Source organism: Labrus mixtus, chromosome 11 (genome assembly GCF_963584025.1).
Source record: "Labrus mixtus chromosome 11, fLabMix1.1, whole genome shotgun sequence".
Lineage (NCBI taxonomy): Eukaryota > Metazoa > Chordata > Actinopteri > Labriformes > Labridae > Labrus > Labrus mixtus.
In genome coordinates, this window is record NC_083622.1 from 6,522,290 (window position 1) to 6,537,925 (window position 15,636).

At 47.5% G+C, this 15,636-nt stretch overlaps 2 protein-coding genes across 11 annotated transcripts in view; one reads left to right on the forward strand and one right to left on the reverse strand.

Moving 5' to 3' along the window:
* mef2d (myocyte enhancer factor 2d) overlaps nt 1–631 on the forward strand; it is a 78,544-nt gene extending 77,913 nt beyond the window's left edge. For all 10 annotated transcript variants that reach the window (XM_061049752.1, XM_061049753.1, XM_061049750.1 and 7 more), the window contains one exon: nt 1–631. This exon is cut by the window's left edge and continues 4,944 nt beyond it. The gene's annotated coding sequence lies outside the window, so the exon portion shown is untranslated.
* A 3,440-nt stretch (nt 632–4,071) lies between these two features.
* On the reverse strand, nt 4,072–13,713 carry nes (nestin). Its single transcript, XM_061049395.1, has 4 exons — nt 12,722–13,713; nt 11,960–12,084; nt 8,941–9,002; nt 4,072–8,047 (listed from the first exon to the last, which is right to left on the reverse strand). The coding sequence occupies exons 1-4, from the start codon at nt 13,550–13,552 to the stop codon at nt 5,439–5,441; spliced, it is 3,627 nt and encodes a 1,208-aa protein (XP_060905378.1). The 5' UTR covers nt 13,553–13,713; the 3' UTR covers nt 4,072–5,438.
* Nucleotides 13,714–15,636: the final 1,923 nt, after the last annotated feature.

Consider the following 15,636-nt stretch of genomic DNA (forward strand, 5'->3'; position numbering starts at 1 on the left):
AGTCAGAAGGGGGCGCTCCACATCCTCTGGCTTCCCTCGAGTCCGTCCGTTGTTTATACGGTCTATGCATGAAACGCCACGAGCGTGGAGGTGTTAGCGCGCGTGTGGCTGTGGGACGGAGGTGTCAACAAGTCGACGAATCACAATGCTGCAACTTTTGAGTCCAATGTACAAACCTCTCAGTCCACACGGGCTAACATGGGGAGGGTTGGGACGGGGAGGGTGGTGGGGGGGGGGGGGGGGGGGTGACACGTCTAACTTATTTCTGACCAGACACGATGATGTCATTGCATGGCCGTTTTACAAACAACATGGAGTGAGTCGTGTTTTAGGAAACTACAAATGTAATATGGACACATAAAAAAAAAAAACAGTTTAAAAGTTAATATATTGTGTTCTGCTTTTTGTTGTAAAGATTTACATTTCTGTTGTTTTTGGAGAATGATATACAGTTTGTGTATATTTTCATAAATAAAGTATGCACTGATATGTTATTACAGATTCTATACTGCTTTTACAAAAACAAGTGTTTGTAACTGTACCAAAGTATCCATTGGTCCCCTCTGACCCCGCCCCCTTTTTGCGTATGTTTGACCGTATTTTATATATTAAATAGACAAGTTGACCTACACAGAGTCTGTGTCTCTTTCTGTGTGATGTGGATGAAGTACCACGCTGCTACCACTAGATGGCACCATAATGCTTGGTACTGGTGCTGAGGTGTTACGGGACATGAAGCGCTGGGTCAAGAAGGGGGCGGGGCTTATATTTACACAGATATGAAGTCAGTCTGTTTTCTCTTTTTGTGACGGGTTTGTCTTTCACATCCTGTCGGTCTCTGTTAGCTCAGAAACATCTGCCCGCCTCTGACCTTTGACCTTCTGCTCATTAGTGTGACAATCAATGAAGCTCCACGTTTGATTGGCTTGCAGAGAAGTGGCTCACTGATCGCCATCCAGCTCTCTGACACGTGAATGTTCTGAATGATGAATGAAAATAACCACACACCCTCAGATGACCAGCTGCACCGCCACGCCCTCCCTGACCCACAATCTGCCCTCTTCCTGCCTCTGAGAGCTGGAGGACGCCATCTTTTCTCTGAGGGGGGGGGAGTTATCTTTATTATTTTAAAGTGTCAGAATGATTATCCTGGAAAACACATGAGATATGTTGTGCACAAGATTGTTTTTGAGGGAACATGTTTATTATCTCGTGACTCATCTTTATTTGTCCCTGAAGGGCGACAGAAGAAGACGTTTAAAAAGTGAAGGAGGTAAAAGGTAAGAGGCCCCCAGAGGCCCCCGCCTCCAGAAACAACACAAATCCTTCATGAGGCTCTTAGCAGCTTCAGAATAAAGTGCTGAGTCGACCAGAATAGAAAGAAGTCTCTGGTAAAGTTATTATAATAACTTGTTCCCACATGATACTGGCTGTAGTTATCTGCTCATCTTTATCCTGTGCGAGACGAAGCCTCTGAACAGACGGGGTTAATGTTCTGCTTTGATTTAGATTCTGAGAGTCGGAGGAGAGAGAGAGAAGAGGATGTGAGTCATCACCTTCCCCCCTCTCTCTCCTCTCACTCTCTCTCTCCTCTCTCTCTCTCTCTCTCCTCTCTCTATCTCCCTCTCTCTCTCTCTCCTCTCTCTCTCTCCTCTCTCTCTCCTCTCTCTCTCTCTCTCTCTCTCACTCTCTCTCTCTCTCCTCTCTCTCTCTCACTCTCTCTCGCCTCTCACTCTCTCTCTCCTCTATCTCTCTCTCTCTCTCCTCTCTCTCTCTCCCTCTATCTCTCTCTCCTCTCTCTCTCTCTCCTCTCTCTCTCGCTCTCTCCCTCTCTCTCTCTCTCTCTCTCCCTCCTCTCTCTCCTCTCTCTCGCTCTCCTCTCTCTCCCTCTCTCTCTCCTCTCTCTCTCTCGCTCTCTCCCTCTCTCTCCTCTCTCTCTCTCTCTCTCCTCTCTCTCCTCTCTCTCTCCCTCTCTCTCTCCTCTCTCTCTCTCACTCTCTCTCTCTCTCCTCTCTCTCTCTCCTCTCTCTCTCTCTTGCTCTCTCCCTCTCTCTCTCTCCTCTCTCTCTCTCCTCTCTCTCCTCTCTCTCTCCTCTCTCTCTCTCTCTCCTCTCTCTCTCTCTCGCTCTCTCTCTCTCTCTCTCCCTCTCCCTCTCTCTCTCTCTCCTCTCTCTCTCCTCTCTCTCTCTCCTCTCTCCTCTCTCCCTCTCTCTCTCTCTCTCTCTCTCCTCTCTCTCTCTCTCTCTCTGGGTTCATGGGTGTGTCCTCTCGGCCTGCAAACATCTAACTTCATTTCACAGACAATGATTAGATTATCATGAGACTGAATGCTGGCAGAGACACACACACACACACACACACACACACATACACACAGACAGACTCTATCTCTCACACACACACAGACAGACAGACAGATTCTTTCTGATGCAGCATTGTGTTAAAACACTGACGTCATGATGTTTACCTGCAGGCTGATCTCCCGCTCCTCGTCTTAAAAATCAAACTGATGATCGAAGCAGCTCGACAAACGGGACCCTGATGGCGTTACAGGGAGCCGCTGTGCTCAGAACACACGAGAGGTTTCATGTTTTTACACGTTTGGCTCCCTGATCGTCTCTTTTAGCGGCAAATTGAGTCATTTTATTCTTTGGCAGAATTCCTCCTCCCGTTACACGAGCGCGTCCACAAACACGTGTTCACTGCGGGCCAAGTTTCCACTAACGAGCTCCCTGGTTAGCACAGAAGTTGGCATCGCTGCTAATGAAGTCTTCTCACGTTTGAGGTGACTTGTTTTTAAAACGACATGTAGAGATACCTGAACATGCACGCCAGAGCGCCTGGCATTTAAAACGACTGAGGAACAGCGTCCACGTCCTCCCAGGAGGACTCATGATCTACTTCATTTAATGAACTGAAGCATGCTCAGGTACTTTAATGCTACCATCCACTGAGGAGCAGGTGGACTGAGGAGCAGGTGGACTGAGGTGCAGGTGGACTGAGGTGCAGGTGGACTGAGGTGCAGGTGGACTGAGGAGCAGGTGGACTGAGGTGCAGGTGTACTGAGGAGCAGGTGGACTGAGGTGCAGGTGGACTGAGGTGCAGGTGGACTGAGGAGCAGGTGGACTGAGGAGCAGGTGGACTGAGGTGCAGGTGGACTGAGGAGCAGGTGGACTGAGGTGCAGGTGGACTGAGGTGCAGGTTGACTGAGGTGCAGGTGGACTTAGGTGCAGGTTGACTGAGGTGCAGGTGGACTGAGGAGCAGGTGGACTGAGGTGCAGGTGGACTGAGGAGCAGGTGGACTGAGGTGCAGATTACGATGAAAATCAAAAGGTTTGAACATGAAAGTCTCTCTGAAGCTGTTTTGAAATAATGACCTCCTGAAGAGTTTCTCAGACTCTCTTTGGCTCAACCTTCAGGCTGTCAGTCAACTTAAAACTTAAAGTCAGCGTGGTTCTTTGTTAGCTAAAGATCTACACCTGATCACACAGAGGGACGGGAGATTCACCAAATGTTCTGTAAAAAGACGGTGAACATCATGGGGTTTGCACGCCGTCTGTGGATCAGCCTGAACACCAACAGGTGTGTGTCATCATGTGAACATATCCTTCCTATCGAGTCATCAGTCAGCTGCCTGAGTGGAAATAGAGCCGAGGTTTCAGTGCAGCGTGCAATCTGCTCCTGACAGCTGCAGGTCGGCTCAGTGAAACCTCTAATCCTCCAACAATAAGAGTGACCTCACAGTCATCTATTCTAATAACAGTAAGAGCTGTGATTCTGTCTCTTTATAGCTGACAGCATCTTAAAGCCCCCCCCCCCCCCCCCCCCCCCGTCCTGTTTCAGTATTCCCCCCTCGTGTTTCAGTGTTCATCCCCTCATGTTTCAGTGTTTCCCCCTCATGACCTCTATTCTGCTTTTCTCCTTCGTTCATACGGACTCTCTCTGATTTCATGATCCTGTGAATACTGATGAAGTCATTTTGTGCTCTGAACACACACTTCATGTTCTTGCTTGTTTTGTTTGGAAAGTGTGTGAGGATAAAAGTTCAAACAAAGAGACGTGGGCCGTGAAGTGAATCTACTTTTTATTTAAATGTTCAGGAGTACGAGGAGTGAAACCTTCATGTTACAGATCAACCAATCACCAACCTGCACAACAGTTCTTCATTTAACAAACAGTCATTCATTCAACATGAGTCTTTCCAGTGAGAGGAGAAACTCTATCAGTGTGTCGGTGACCATCCTTCTGCTCTCTTTGATTTCCATCAGTCACTGGAAGCAGATCAATGAACCCTTTGACTTCATGCTGTTCCCTCATGCAGACATGCAAAACCTCCTCCCAGAGCATGCACCCTCAAAGAAAGTCAAAAACGGAAAGAGACCAGCACTCAGAATATCTGGACGTAGACTTGGCACATCGGTGGTTTGTGTCACGTTGGCGTGCACCAAGGCAGGACTTTGGCTTTCATAGAAAAAGGAAATCTACAAACACTCAGTATGTTTACATGCAGAGTTAAGTGGAGTGACAGTTAAACCTCAGTTAGGTCGTTTAACTGGAATACTGTCCTTACCAGTTTCCACAGAGTCGGTGCGTGCTGCGTTCAGTCAGACAGAGTTTGAGCGCCGCCATGAGCAGCTGTACTCACGGGTTCACAAGATCACAGGAGAACTATATGTTGTGTTTTACTTTGAAAAAATCTGGACGCTCTGTTGTGTGTCCCTGTCCAACTTCCTGTCTGCTTGCAGAGAATTATTTGAAATGGGTCGGAGCGTAGCGCCGCTGCGGGCACGCTCCAAAGACAGACCGTGGCGCCTGCTGTGGAAACAGGAGCATTGAGTAGAGTGGCAGAAAACGGCGCCACAGTACAGATTGCTGCGACTGGACTCTGTGGAAATGGGCAGTTAGGATTAGGTAAGGCTCTGTGGCCGTCGTAGTAACAACAGATGTTAAAGACGGAAAATGTCCTAATGAAGAACCTTTGTGTAGTGTTTTATTTTAATGTCAAAATGACCAATCTGTTACTATGACAACCACAGAAGCATTTAGCTGAAGGCCACCAGTTAACACGGTCACTCTTTAAACCGTAACACCGGTTAAATTTAGAATAAACTGATTAACTGCTCGCATCATTAACGACTTTGTTAACGGTGAAATGTTTGATGAACTGAGCACGCCTCTGGCTGACAGTATGTCTGCTAAATGCTAAATGCTAAATGCTAAATGACCTACAAGGTGGATGTCGTACAGCGTCTCGATGTTTTCAATCCTAAATGTCAGTAAATTTAAGGAATCCCCGGCTTCACTTCTCCACATGTCGGGGAGTTAATCACCAGGTTCATCCTGTTTGAGTTACACAATCATTCCACTTTTTTTAACAGCATGTAAACGTACTGAGTGACTCTAACTAAAGCTAGTTCAACAAATCGTCTTGTTGCTCTTTAAACTGCTTCCTCGCCCTCGGATGACCAGGATTCAGCGTCCGCCTCGGACTCCTCTGAATGGACGAAGTCTCCCTCAGCATCGTTTCTACACATCAGCTGCTTCGCCTCTGGGAACATCTGCTCCTGCTCTGTGTCTCTGGTGTCCAGAGCTTTAAAATCAATGTCCACCTTTGAGTTCTTGTTACCCACATTCGGGTCGTCCAAAATCCCCCACGCTGAGGAATCAGCATATCCTTGATTCTTATTGGTTTGCTCAGCTGCTTCATTGCAGGCCTCAGCTGGTTGATTGGTTGCACCGGTCTCCAAGGAGGACATCCAGAGGTCACTCTGTACACCAGAGCTGAAGAAGCCAAGGGGGGCTTTGTCTTTGCCATTAGTGGTCAATAACTCTTGAGAGTCCTTCATCCTGAAGAGATCGTGTTCATCAGCTACACCTTCAGGGGACTGCTCCTGGAGACCTCCCCCATCGGAGTCTCTGTCACCGGGAAGGAAACTCTCAGCTGATTCAGGCAACAGGTTATCACATGTTTCATGACCTTCATTCTGATGTCGTATTACAAACTGGCTCTCTGGGACGTCCCATTCAGAGGAGTCAGGAACATCTGGAAATCCCTCAGAGTGAAGGAAATCTTTGAGTAGATTTTCTTGAGATGCAGCGGCTGCTTCGACAGATAGAACCGTTTCCTCTTCAGAGGAGGCAGCCACACCCTGCAGCTTTTCCTGATCTGCTGTCACCAGAGACTCTGAGTTTTCTCCCACATCAGGCCTACCGAGGAGCTCACTGAGGCCAGGTTGGTCCCCTGTTGGATCAGCGTGTGTCCCCATCCACACAGTCTGCTCTGCAGCATCTTGATCTTCATGCTGAACCAGCTCGTCTGTTTCTCTCCGAGGTATCACCAGTGATGAACCACTGAAGAAAACGTTCTCAAAGGGCTGAGCTTTAGTCGTAGTGAAAGATGCAGGTTCATTGTTTTCTGTCGCTTCAGGCTCTGCACAGGAAGTCGGGTCCTCTGTCTCGGTTGTCCCCGCCCCCTCTTGCCGGGTCATTTCCTCGACAGATCTGCTCTGTGGATGGAGCACGTCCTCGATCCTGCTGATCTGCCGCTCTGCAAAGTGAGCACTGTATCTGTCTGTGGCGAGCTTTTCTAATTCCTCTTCCACAAGTTTGTCTGTCTCTAACTCCTCATCGTAGTCCACATTTGGGGGGATGGCTTTGGTATGCACCTCCGTTCCTACATCCCTCAAACTGTCTTGAGCACTTTCTGGAGCATCACTCCCAGTTACAGCAAGGCCAACAAAGCGGTCCTCAGTATGGGTGTATCCCAGATCATCGTCCTCGTCCAACCCATCCCCTTCCACTTCTTCACACAGATCCTCCATGGTGCCAAACCTCTTTGTCTTGCCTTCTCCCCACGTTCCATTTCCTGTCTCTCCCACTTTCTTTTCCTGCTCGCCTTCGCTGGACTCGCTCTCATCGATGTGCGACCCATGAGTGTTGGCGTCGGTTTCATCGCTCTTGTAGCGGATCAGGGGGCGGGTATCAGCGAGCGTGTTCTCCTGGGCGTAGCTGTCGCCCTCCAGCTCGGTCCTCCACGACACGGAGACATTTTGAGAATCCTCGTCTTCTTTGTCAGACAGCGGAGCATCTTGATCAAATGTAGACTGATGATCATCTTCAGTGTGCGTCATCGGAGAGGCCGTGACGTTCTGGTGTTGTCTCTTCACATGCTCCTGTTCTCGTGCTGATATGTCCTCCTCTGGTTCAGCGTGCTGTAGTTCTTCTTCATCTGTTTTTATTCCCTCATCCTTCAGCTCAACCTTCCTCTCTATGACACTGTCCCATGTGTCCATCTCTTCTCCGTCAGGGTACAACTTATCCTCTACATCCGCCTCCTTGTTTCCTTCTGTCGAGCAGCTTCTTCCTCGCCTCGCCTCGCCTGCGTCCTCCTCCAAGATGTCTTCCTCTCCGCCTTCCTCAGGCTCACATTCAGACACTGGACTGCTGCTTCTGGATCCAAAGTTTGGTTCAATCACAGCTTGAGTTTCAGAATCGGAGGTCTCCTCTTGCAGATGCTCTGCTGCTTCATCTGGCTCCTCTTTGATTGGGACGCTGTATGGTGTGAGGTTTGATGTGTCCAACTGATGCCAACTAACGCCATCCTTAAAGGGCGGCTCGCTGCTGAGTCCAGACTCAACCTGATGACTGACATCCGACTCAACAAACGGTCTTTCCTCTGCATGCTCAAAATGGACTTTCTTCCCCTCCTCTTCACCTCCTTTCTCCTCTGGTCTGGTTCCATGGAGAGCGTCATGAGGAGGTGATCGAGGCTCAGCATAGGTCACTTTCTCCTGAACTTCCTGAGGTCTGAAGTTTTCAACAGCTCCGTCCTGCAGTATCTTTGGATAAAGGCTCTCAGAGGTTGCTGCTTTTGCGTTGACATTGAAAGAGGATTTCGTTGAAATGTTTGGAGCTGCAGCGAGGGAAACAGGTTTCCTGCTCCAAATTGGTGTCGTCGCCGGGACAGACGAGGGGGAGGTGATTTTGTGGCTCGCAGAGAGCTGTGTCCGGTGATTCTTTGTAACCCCACGAGGACTGAAAGCTGCATCTGTGGAGGAAGAAAGCTCAGCTCATGAATACACAATGAAGCTGCTGTAAAAAATAAAGACTTGCTTTAATCTCTTCAGTGTAAAATGAAACCAACTCATTTTTAGTCAAATATATCTTAACATATCTGATTTCTCCACTCAGCCTGGACTAGCATTTGAAATGATCCTTCCTTATCTTAATGAGTCACAGTGAAGAACCGCCCACGAGCATTATGGGAACATTTCCTCGGGGGAGCGTGGACACTAATGGGGAGATATTGATCATCGTTTCCTGTCTCTGGCGTCTAACTTACCAGACTGAGTCATATGGCTCAATAACCTTTGGGGACCACATTAAGGTGGCTTCCATTACAGGACTGAAAGTGCCTACCTCGGCTCTCTTAGCCGAGACCCCTGAACCGAGACAGCCGAGACCCCCTAACCCATCCAGCCCAGTCAGACGGACATGACGTCTGACTGATGTCTGAGGAGCTCGGACTAAAGGTACCTGCATTAGGGAGCGCAGGTTTCAGCCACACGTTCTCCTGCCAGGAGGGGAGCAGCTGTGAGAACACAGCAGGATATAATCAGGAAAATTCTCCTCAAGCGAGTGCGAGGGGTGGTATCTGACTTTGGCCCTTTGCTACATGTCATTCTCCACTTTCTCATCAAAACCTAAACCCTGGTTTGATGACATCTTGCCTCAGGAGATCCCGCCCCCCCTGACCAACAGGGAGGTGCTGTGAGGTGCATGTGTGAACAACCAGGTCAGGAGGATTTCAGGAGCAGGCCTCCTGACACTTGAGACTGTTGGAGGGGATGTGATGGTTTATCAGACACATTGAGGTCCTAAACCTGCAGAAGTGAAGTCACTGACTAAGTGGTGATGATGAATGATGTTTACTTTGTTTACCTGTGATGGAAACGTGTCTTTGGGGGATGTTTCCTGTGACGCTTTCATGATCCAGCAAAGCTCTGTGGAGACAGAAACAAGAGAACACAAGATTAGATTCTGAGTCGGATCTACTGGACGGATCCTCAGAGCTCAGCAGGTTAGAGAGGATCGATATGACCACGTTATAACATCCAGCGTTTCAGCGACTTCACCTGGGTGTAACAAATATTACAGCATTTTAGCCGTGGCCATTTTAGCATTTATTATTGATCCAGCAGGCCGAGCGGTTACAGGTAACCGTGGCAGTGGACATTTGAGCTGAGCTTTCTCTGCCGTCCTCTTGTAGACATAGAAAATACCTGAGATGATGGTGAAGCACTTTGAGTGCAGACTGCTGCATTGGGGAGGGAAGAGAGAGGCATTTGATTGGTTCCCATCATCCAGACCTCATGGCAGTGATTGTCTGAGTTTTTGCAGGCGGCTCTTTTTCAGAGAACATGATTTATCAGATGCTGTCGGGGTGTAATATTTTAACGAATATAGCAAATAATGTTTTCTGGATGAAACCGAGCGTCCCTTTAACGACCTGAATGAAGCACAAAGTGGTGAACGCTGACATGACGCTGCACACAGAGTGGTGGAAGAGGATATGAAGGTAGATATGTTGCAAAATAGGAGAGCTTGTAGAATGTGATGTGAGAACTTGAAGGAAAAATAAGGGAACTTGTATGTAAAAAAAATTTACTTTTTTTTATTTTTTTTATTATTTTTGTATGTGTTAATATCAGTCTACACATTTGTAAATATTTTTTCTGTGACTCCACATTTTATTTCTCCATTTGTGACACCAAATTAATTTCACGTGTGGATTTTATATACAAGTAAACATTTTTACATACAAGTTCACTTTTTTTTCCTTCAAGTTCTCACATCACAATCTACAAGCTCTCCTATTTTGCAACACATCTTCAGTCATAAGAGGCGCGAGCAGCAGGAACTGACTGACATCTGTTGTTATGGTGATGTAGTAAAGAGCCTGCTATTGAGGAGCCATCTGACCACACACACACACACACACACACACACACACACACACACACACACACACACAGACACAGACACACACACACACACACACACACACACTGTCTCACATGTGGACCATTCAAAGTTTTTTGAGTTTTTGAGATAACACTTGTTCTGAGTTGACTCTACAAATAAAGATTGATGATTAAACGAGCTGCATGAATAAAAACACTTCCCTGCTCTGTGTCTTTACTGTCAGGATCATTTAGATTAAACATCATATGATAGAACACATGATGTTAAACAATAAGTCCTGTGCAACGAGCGACATTAAAACGTCCTCTAGTTGTCCTCCTGTCCCGGCTCTCCGATGTTACCCTACACTCCCACAGCTCATGAAGGGGGTCTCCTCTGACTGAAGGATGAGGGTCAATATTTTGAAGGAGGAGGGGAGAGGGGGGGGGGGAGAAAGGAGACACCACTATAGAACTGCATAATGGATAAGTTAGTGTGTCAAAGACGACAGAGGATGCTGTTTCAATGAGCTGCAGACCAGACGGCTGCTCTCACTCTGGACCGTCTTCATACGTCTGTTCCTGAGCTGCAGATCACCGTGTTCAAAACTCCAGAAAGACTCCAGAAGGTTTCAGGGGGAGGATCATGTGTGAACACAAACAGCTGAATGTTTCTCTCATCACCCGGAGTTTCTCCTCCAGCCTCCTCGTATTTATTCTGAAGAAAGTCAGAGTGAGCTGATGTGAGAACGCAGCAGGATGTAATCAGGAGAATTCCCCTGGAGCGAGTGGGAGTGGGTGGTGACCTTTATTCCCTGTGATCGCTGCACGACCATAGACTGTCTGCACGCCAAGCCCGAGTGACGCCACCTGTCTGTTCCTGCAGGGGGGCGCTGGAGTCCCATGGATGGCGGTCTCCATGCTGAATCATCTACGTTGTCTAAATTGCATTTCAACAACAACGAGCGCTGCATGTTCCGTTTGAGACGAGGGAAAACCGCAGCGTGGTGACAGGTTCGATTTTACGGAAACCCAGTTCAGGTTGAATTTAGTCAAAGAACAAACCAGTGAACATAAATCTTACGCTTTATTTGTCGATGACGCCGCAGCGGAGCACGATTGGACTTGTTTTTTTTTTTTTTATTCATATAAACGTCACTCGTAATTCAGCGTTGTTACTGAGGTCTGAAAAGAGAATTCTCTGTTTGTCCTGTGAGTATGACAGAACTGATGATCTCAAAGATTGGTTCATAAAAGAACAGAAAGTATCAGAAACTAAATCAGAGTTTTACCTTTTCTTTAACTTAAAGGACAAAGAAAGTTTTAGAAAATGAGTTTAGGAAAACATGATTTCATCTTTTAACATCAAACACGTTTCATCCCACATCGGCTTTGTTACCCCGCGTTACTTTGAAACCTTTCCATCACAGCGTGAAGGTTTCCACTCGTCTCGTCGACACTGACACTTCATTAAAGCGTCCCCGTCATGAAGAGTCTCAGACGACACACATGCCGAGTTCTGAAACACTCGACTTTAATCTATGAACGCCTTGTTACCGTCGCATCTTAAATGACGAGGACGGGAAGAACAGGCTGATTTTCATCTTTGATCTCAGAACCTTTGATGGAAATGGAGACAAAGCTGACATGTGAGGAGGCAGTATCGTCACAACAACCTCAACTAACTCTGCACACAAACAACAACAAACAACAACAAACACAACAGCCTCTGCACAAGCCTTCACTTTGTGATGAGAAAAGGTGTGAAGAATAAATCCCTCTAACTTTGACAGGAAACACTTTTTATCTTCACCTCGGAGACTCTCCTTTCCCCCGGAGTTTAAAGACGACAGGTGATGAATACTGTAATCAAACATTCAATGTGAAGTCAAAGTTCATTTATATTTAAAACACTTTCCAGATCTGTGTCTTGTATTGATTTTGTTTGTGTGCGATCCTGAAAAACAACAATGACTTCTTTGTTTCCTGTAGAGTACCTGTACGTGACCACCTCCAGCCCCAGGGACATCTTGGCCTGCAGCAGGCCTCGGTTCTCCACGAGGAGTCGCTCAATCTGCTCGCCCAGCTGCTCTCTCTCCGCCTCCAGGCCCTCCAGGTGCTCCTGCCAACACAGGAAGGGACCAAAGGAACAGGAAGTGGTTAAAAAAAAGGTCTGAAAGAATTCTGAGAGAGGAATATTCAGTCCCCCAGTCCCCCCCCCCCCCCCCCCCCCCCCCCCCGTTTTCACACCCAAATGTTTTCCTTCCATCAGAATATTAAATGAGCGATCGTGATTTAGGAGAGCTGAAGGGAGAGAATTCATAAATGTTCCTTGAAGCCTTCAGAGGAACGTCTGCCCAACTACAGGCCTGAGATGTTCACCAGGGAACGTGACAGAGAGAACGATCAAGGCGTGACGACGGAGAGGAAACACAGAACACAGATCGATCAATCAATCAATCAATCAATCAATCAATCAATCAATCAATCAAGGGGGCGTGGCCATGACAAGTGTCAATCATTGACTCTACAGAAGTGGATGCAGAGGATGCTGCAGTAATTCTGGACTTAGCTTTGGTTGTTACTCTGGTTTTCAGCAAACATTTAAAACAGTCAGTTTTGAGATATTAAGAATAATTTTATGATTTTTAAATGATAAGAAAGTTAGCGTTAGCCCTGTTAGCTGTTAGCATATTTAAACTACAGTTAGAATATGGAGTCAACGCTCTGTAAGACGAGTGTGGACGCTCTGCTCTCACCTGGAGCTCTTGGATCTCCTGGCTGTGTCTCTGTCCCTGTTGGGTGGCGGTCTTCTCCAGATGCTCCCTGACGTCCTGAGCTGAAGCCAGCTCCTTCTCCAGCGCTTGGAGCTTCAGCTGGCTCTCGCGCTTCTCCTGATCCACCCGGGTCAAACGGGTCCTGGCCTGGTTAAGGGACCCTTCTAGTTGAGCTAGCTGCCCCTGATAGGCCTCTGCTGCCTCCTGCCGTGCCCATGTGGCCCTCTGGGAGTACTCGTGTCCCAGCTCGAGGAGGTTCTGGGTCTGGTTGCTTCTTTGAGCCAACAGGGGCGGCATTGTGGATCTGGAAAGGTTTAATGTGGCTTCTAAGTGGGCCACATCCTGCTCATGGGTTTGAATTAGATGCCTCATCTCATTCTCAAGCTGACTGACCTGCTCCCTCAGCCAGATCTGGGCCCTCTGCTCCTCCTCCAGCTCCTTCCTGCTCCTCTCCAGCTTCGTCTTGGCCTCCAGCTGGGCCTGAGCCTCCCTCTGCCTCTGCAGGTCCAGATCATGGAGCTGCTCGACCAGCTTACCCACCTCCAGCTCTGTGTAGACCCTGTCCCTCCAGACTGCATCCACCTCCAGCCTCCCACGATACAGCTCTTCCTCCAGGCCCCTCCGTCGACTCAAAGCCCCCTGATCGCTGCGGCGCATATCTTGGATCTCTCTTGCAAGCAGCGCATTTTCTTCCTCCAGTTGTTTGACCCGGCTCAGGTAGGTCTCCAGGCGGCGGTTCAGGTTCAGCATCTGCTGCTTCTCCTCTCCCGGGTGAGTGTGCTGAAAGGTTTTATGCACACTGAAAAGCTCCATGTCAGTGTTGGAGAACAGAGAGATTTGGCAAGTGGAGGCCTCACTCAGAGGAAGACTAATTATGATTTGGCTTGCAGCCGTCTCTCTGTGTCCTGAGTGTGCAGGGAGGTTCCTGTGAGGCTCTGGGAGTGTGGCTGCCAGCGAGAGGCTTCCCTTTCATACGAGGGGTAATGAAGGGGCCGGGCACATGGACAGGATGGGAGGAGACTGAAGGCTGGAGCGGGAGGGGGGAGGAGGGGAGAGATGTAAAGAGGAGGGTAGGAAGAGATGGGAAAGGGCAGAGAGAGGCAGTGATGTAATCCCTGAGATTAACTCTTTCGCCACTGGAGGAGGAAAAACCTGCTGGATAAATAGAGACAGAGATTAAACATCACTATGAGGAGATCCAGGGGGGAAAGACTGTACAGCTTTCTGTAGAGATATCTTAATTAGCTTAAACTTTATGAATAAAGTCAAGAAGACTAAAAGCTCTATATCATTCAGTCCTGCTTCAGTGTTTCCTTCAGTCAACCAATCAATCAAGTGATATCTCAAGACACTTTACAAAAAGCAGGTAAAAAACCTTAGTTATTGTTATATTACAAAGACACAGCGGTCATCCATCATGAGCACTTAGCAACATTTAGCAAAGTTACAGTGGAGATAAAAACAGAAATGTTGGGCCTAACCCGACTCATGATGAACAGCCAGCTGCTGAAACTGTTCTGGGTTTGAAAAATGGAAAAGAAGGAGATGCAGGAAGAACGATAGGGAGGGGGGGATAAGAAGATATGTGGTTAGTAACTGTGTGTGTGTGTGTGTGTGTGTGTGTGTGTGTGTGTGTGTGTGTGTGTATACTTCCCTGTGCAATCAATGTCTGTCATTTCATACCATGTTATCATATCAAATTACATCATAAATAATAATCAGTTAGAAACATGAATGATTCTGAATAAATCTCTAGATGGAGCACGAGCAGCGTGGAGAACAGATCGCCACTTCCTCCTGTCGTGTTTTTAATAACAACAAAGAGGAGGAAACGAAGAGAGCGCAGTTTACCATCGTTCACAGAAAAGACACATCCCTACTCATATCTTAAACATCTTGGTCGTCGGAGCCTACAGGTGGATGCACATCACTGTGAGTGGAGGCGGGGCTTAAAGAAGGCGCTCAGTGCTGCTGCAGGTCAGAGCTGACGATGGCGGAGAAGAGGGAGAGACGGGAAATCATGCAGCTCTGAAAGTGGGAGGATGTGTTTGTCAGGTGATTGTGGAGGGTGACGCAGGTCAGTGTGAAATCAGTGCAGCTCCAGTTATCGGCCTGAAAGAGCTCGCCGGCGTCGCTCCATTTATTCAGAAAGGAGGCCTTCGTTAAGCAGGAGAGGCTGCATGTCACTCATTCACCCGAGGGACAAACACAGGACATTTTATTCCCCCTTTATTAGAGATGACAGCTAAAGAGAGACAGGGAGGAGAGAGAGGGGGGAGGATGACATGCAGCAAAGGTCAGAGGTCAGATTTGAACCCACGGTCGCTGCAACGTGGACTAAGCCTCTGTACATGGGGCACACAACATAACCGCTAGGCTATCGGCGCTCCCAAACACATGACGTTTTAACCTCATGCAAACATTGTGCTAAGCAGGAAACATCCTGAACCAGTTACACTTCTAACAAAGACCCTTTAGGTCGTCGGGGTCACGAGCTGTTTTCTGAGTTACATTAAGAGTAAACCTTTTAATACGTAAAACAGATTTTCATCAATGCTTTGCTTCATTTATGGAAACTGCCATAAAGAAAGTGAGTTAATGATTTAATGCAGAGTGTGCATGTTCTTATGAAAGATAACTCCTCAGAGTCTGCAGAGTGAGATAACTCATTTAAATGTTAATGATAAAGAAATCTTCTCTCATGCTGTTTACAGGCTCTGCACTAAACTTAGTTCTCAGGATGCACAGGAGAGTCATTTACCTATATCTCCATCTAGTGGTCATCTTGTGTCACTACAACATCCTGCAGTTATTACAAGATGATGAATCGTAAGATATGAGGAATAAAAGCTGCACATGTGAAAAATGATAAATACTGAAGAGGTGTTAATCAAGTC

What these genes read in the sequence shown, in the direction of transcription:
- nes (XM_061049395.1), bottom strand. Translation starts at nt 13,552, where the DNA reads ATGGAGCTTTTCAGTGTGCATAAAACCTTTCAGCACACTCACCCGGGA. An exon ending in AGGAGATCCAAGAGCTCCAG is followed by an intron (nt 12,085 to 12,721) that starts GTGAGAGCAGAG and finishes CTGTGTTGGCAG; the next exon opens with GAGCACCTGGAGGGCCTGGA. An exon ending in AAGACACGTTTCCATCACAG is followed by an intron (nt 8,048 to 8,940) that starts GTAAACAAAGTA and finishes CTTCCTCCACAG; the next exon opens with ATGCAGCTTTCAGTCCTCGT.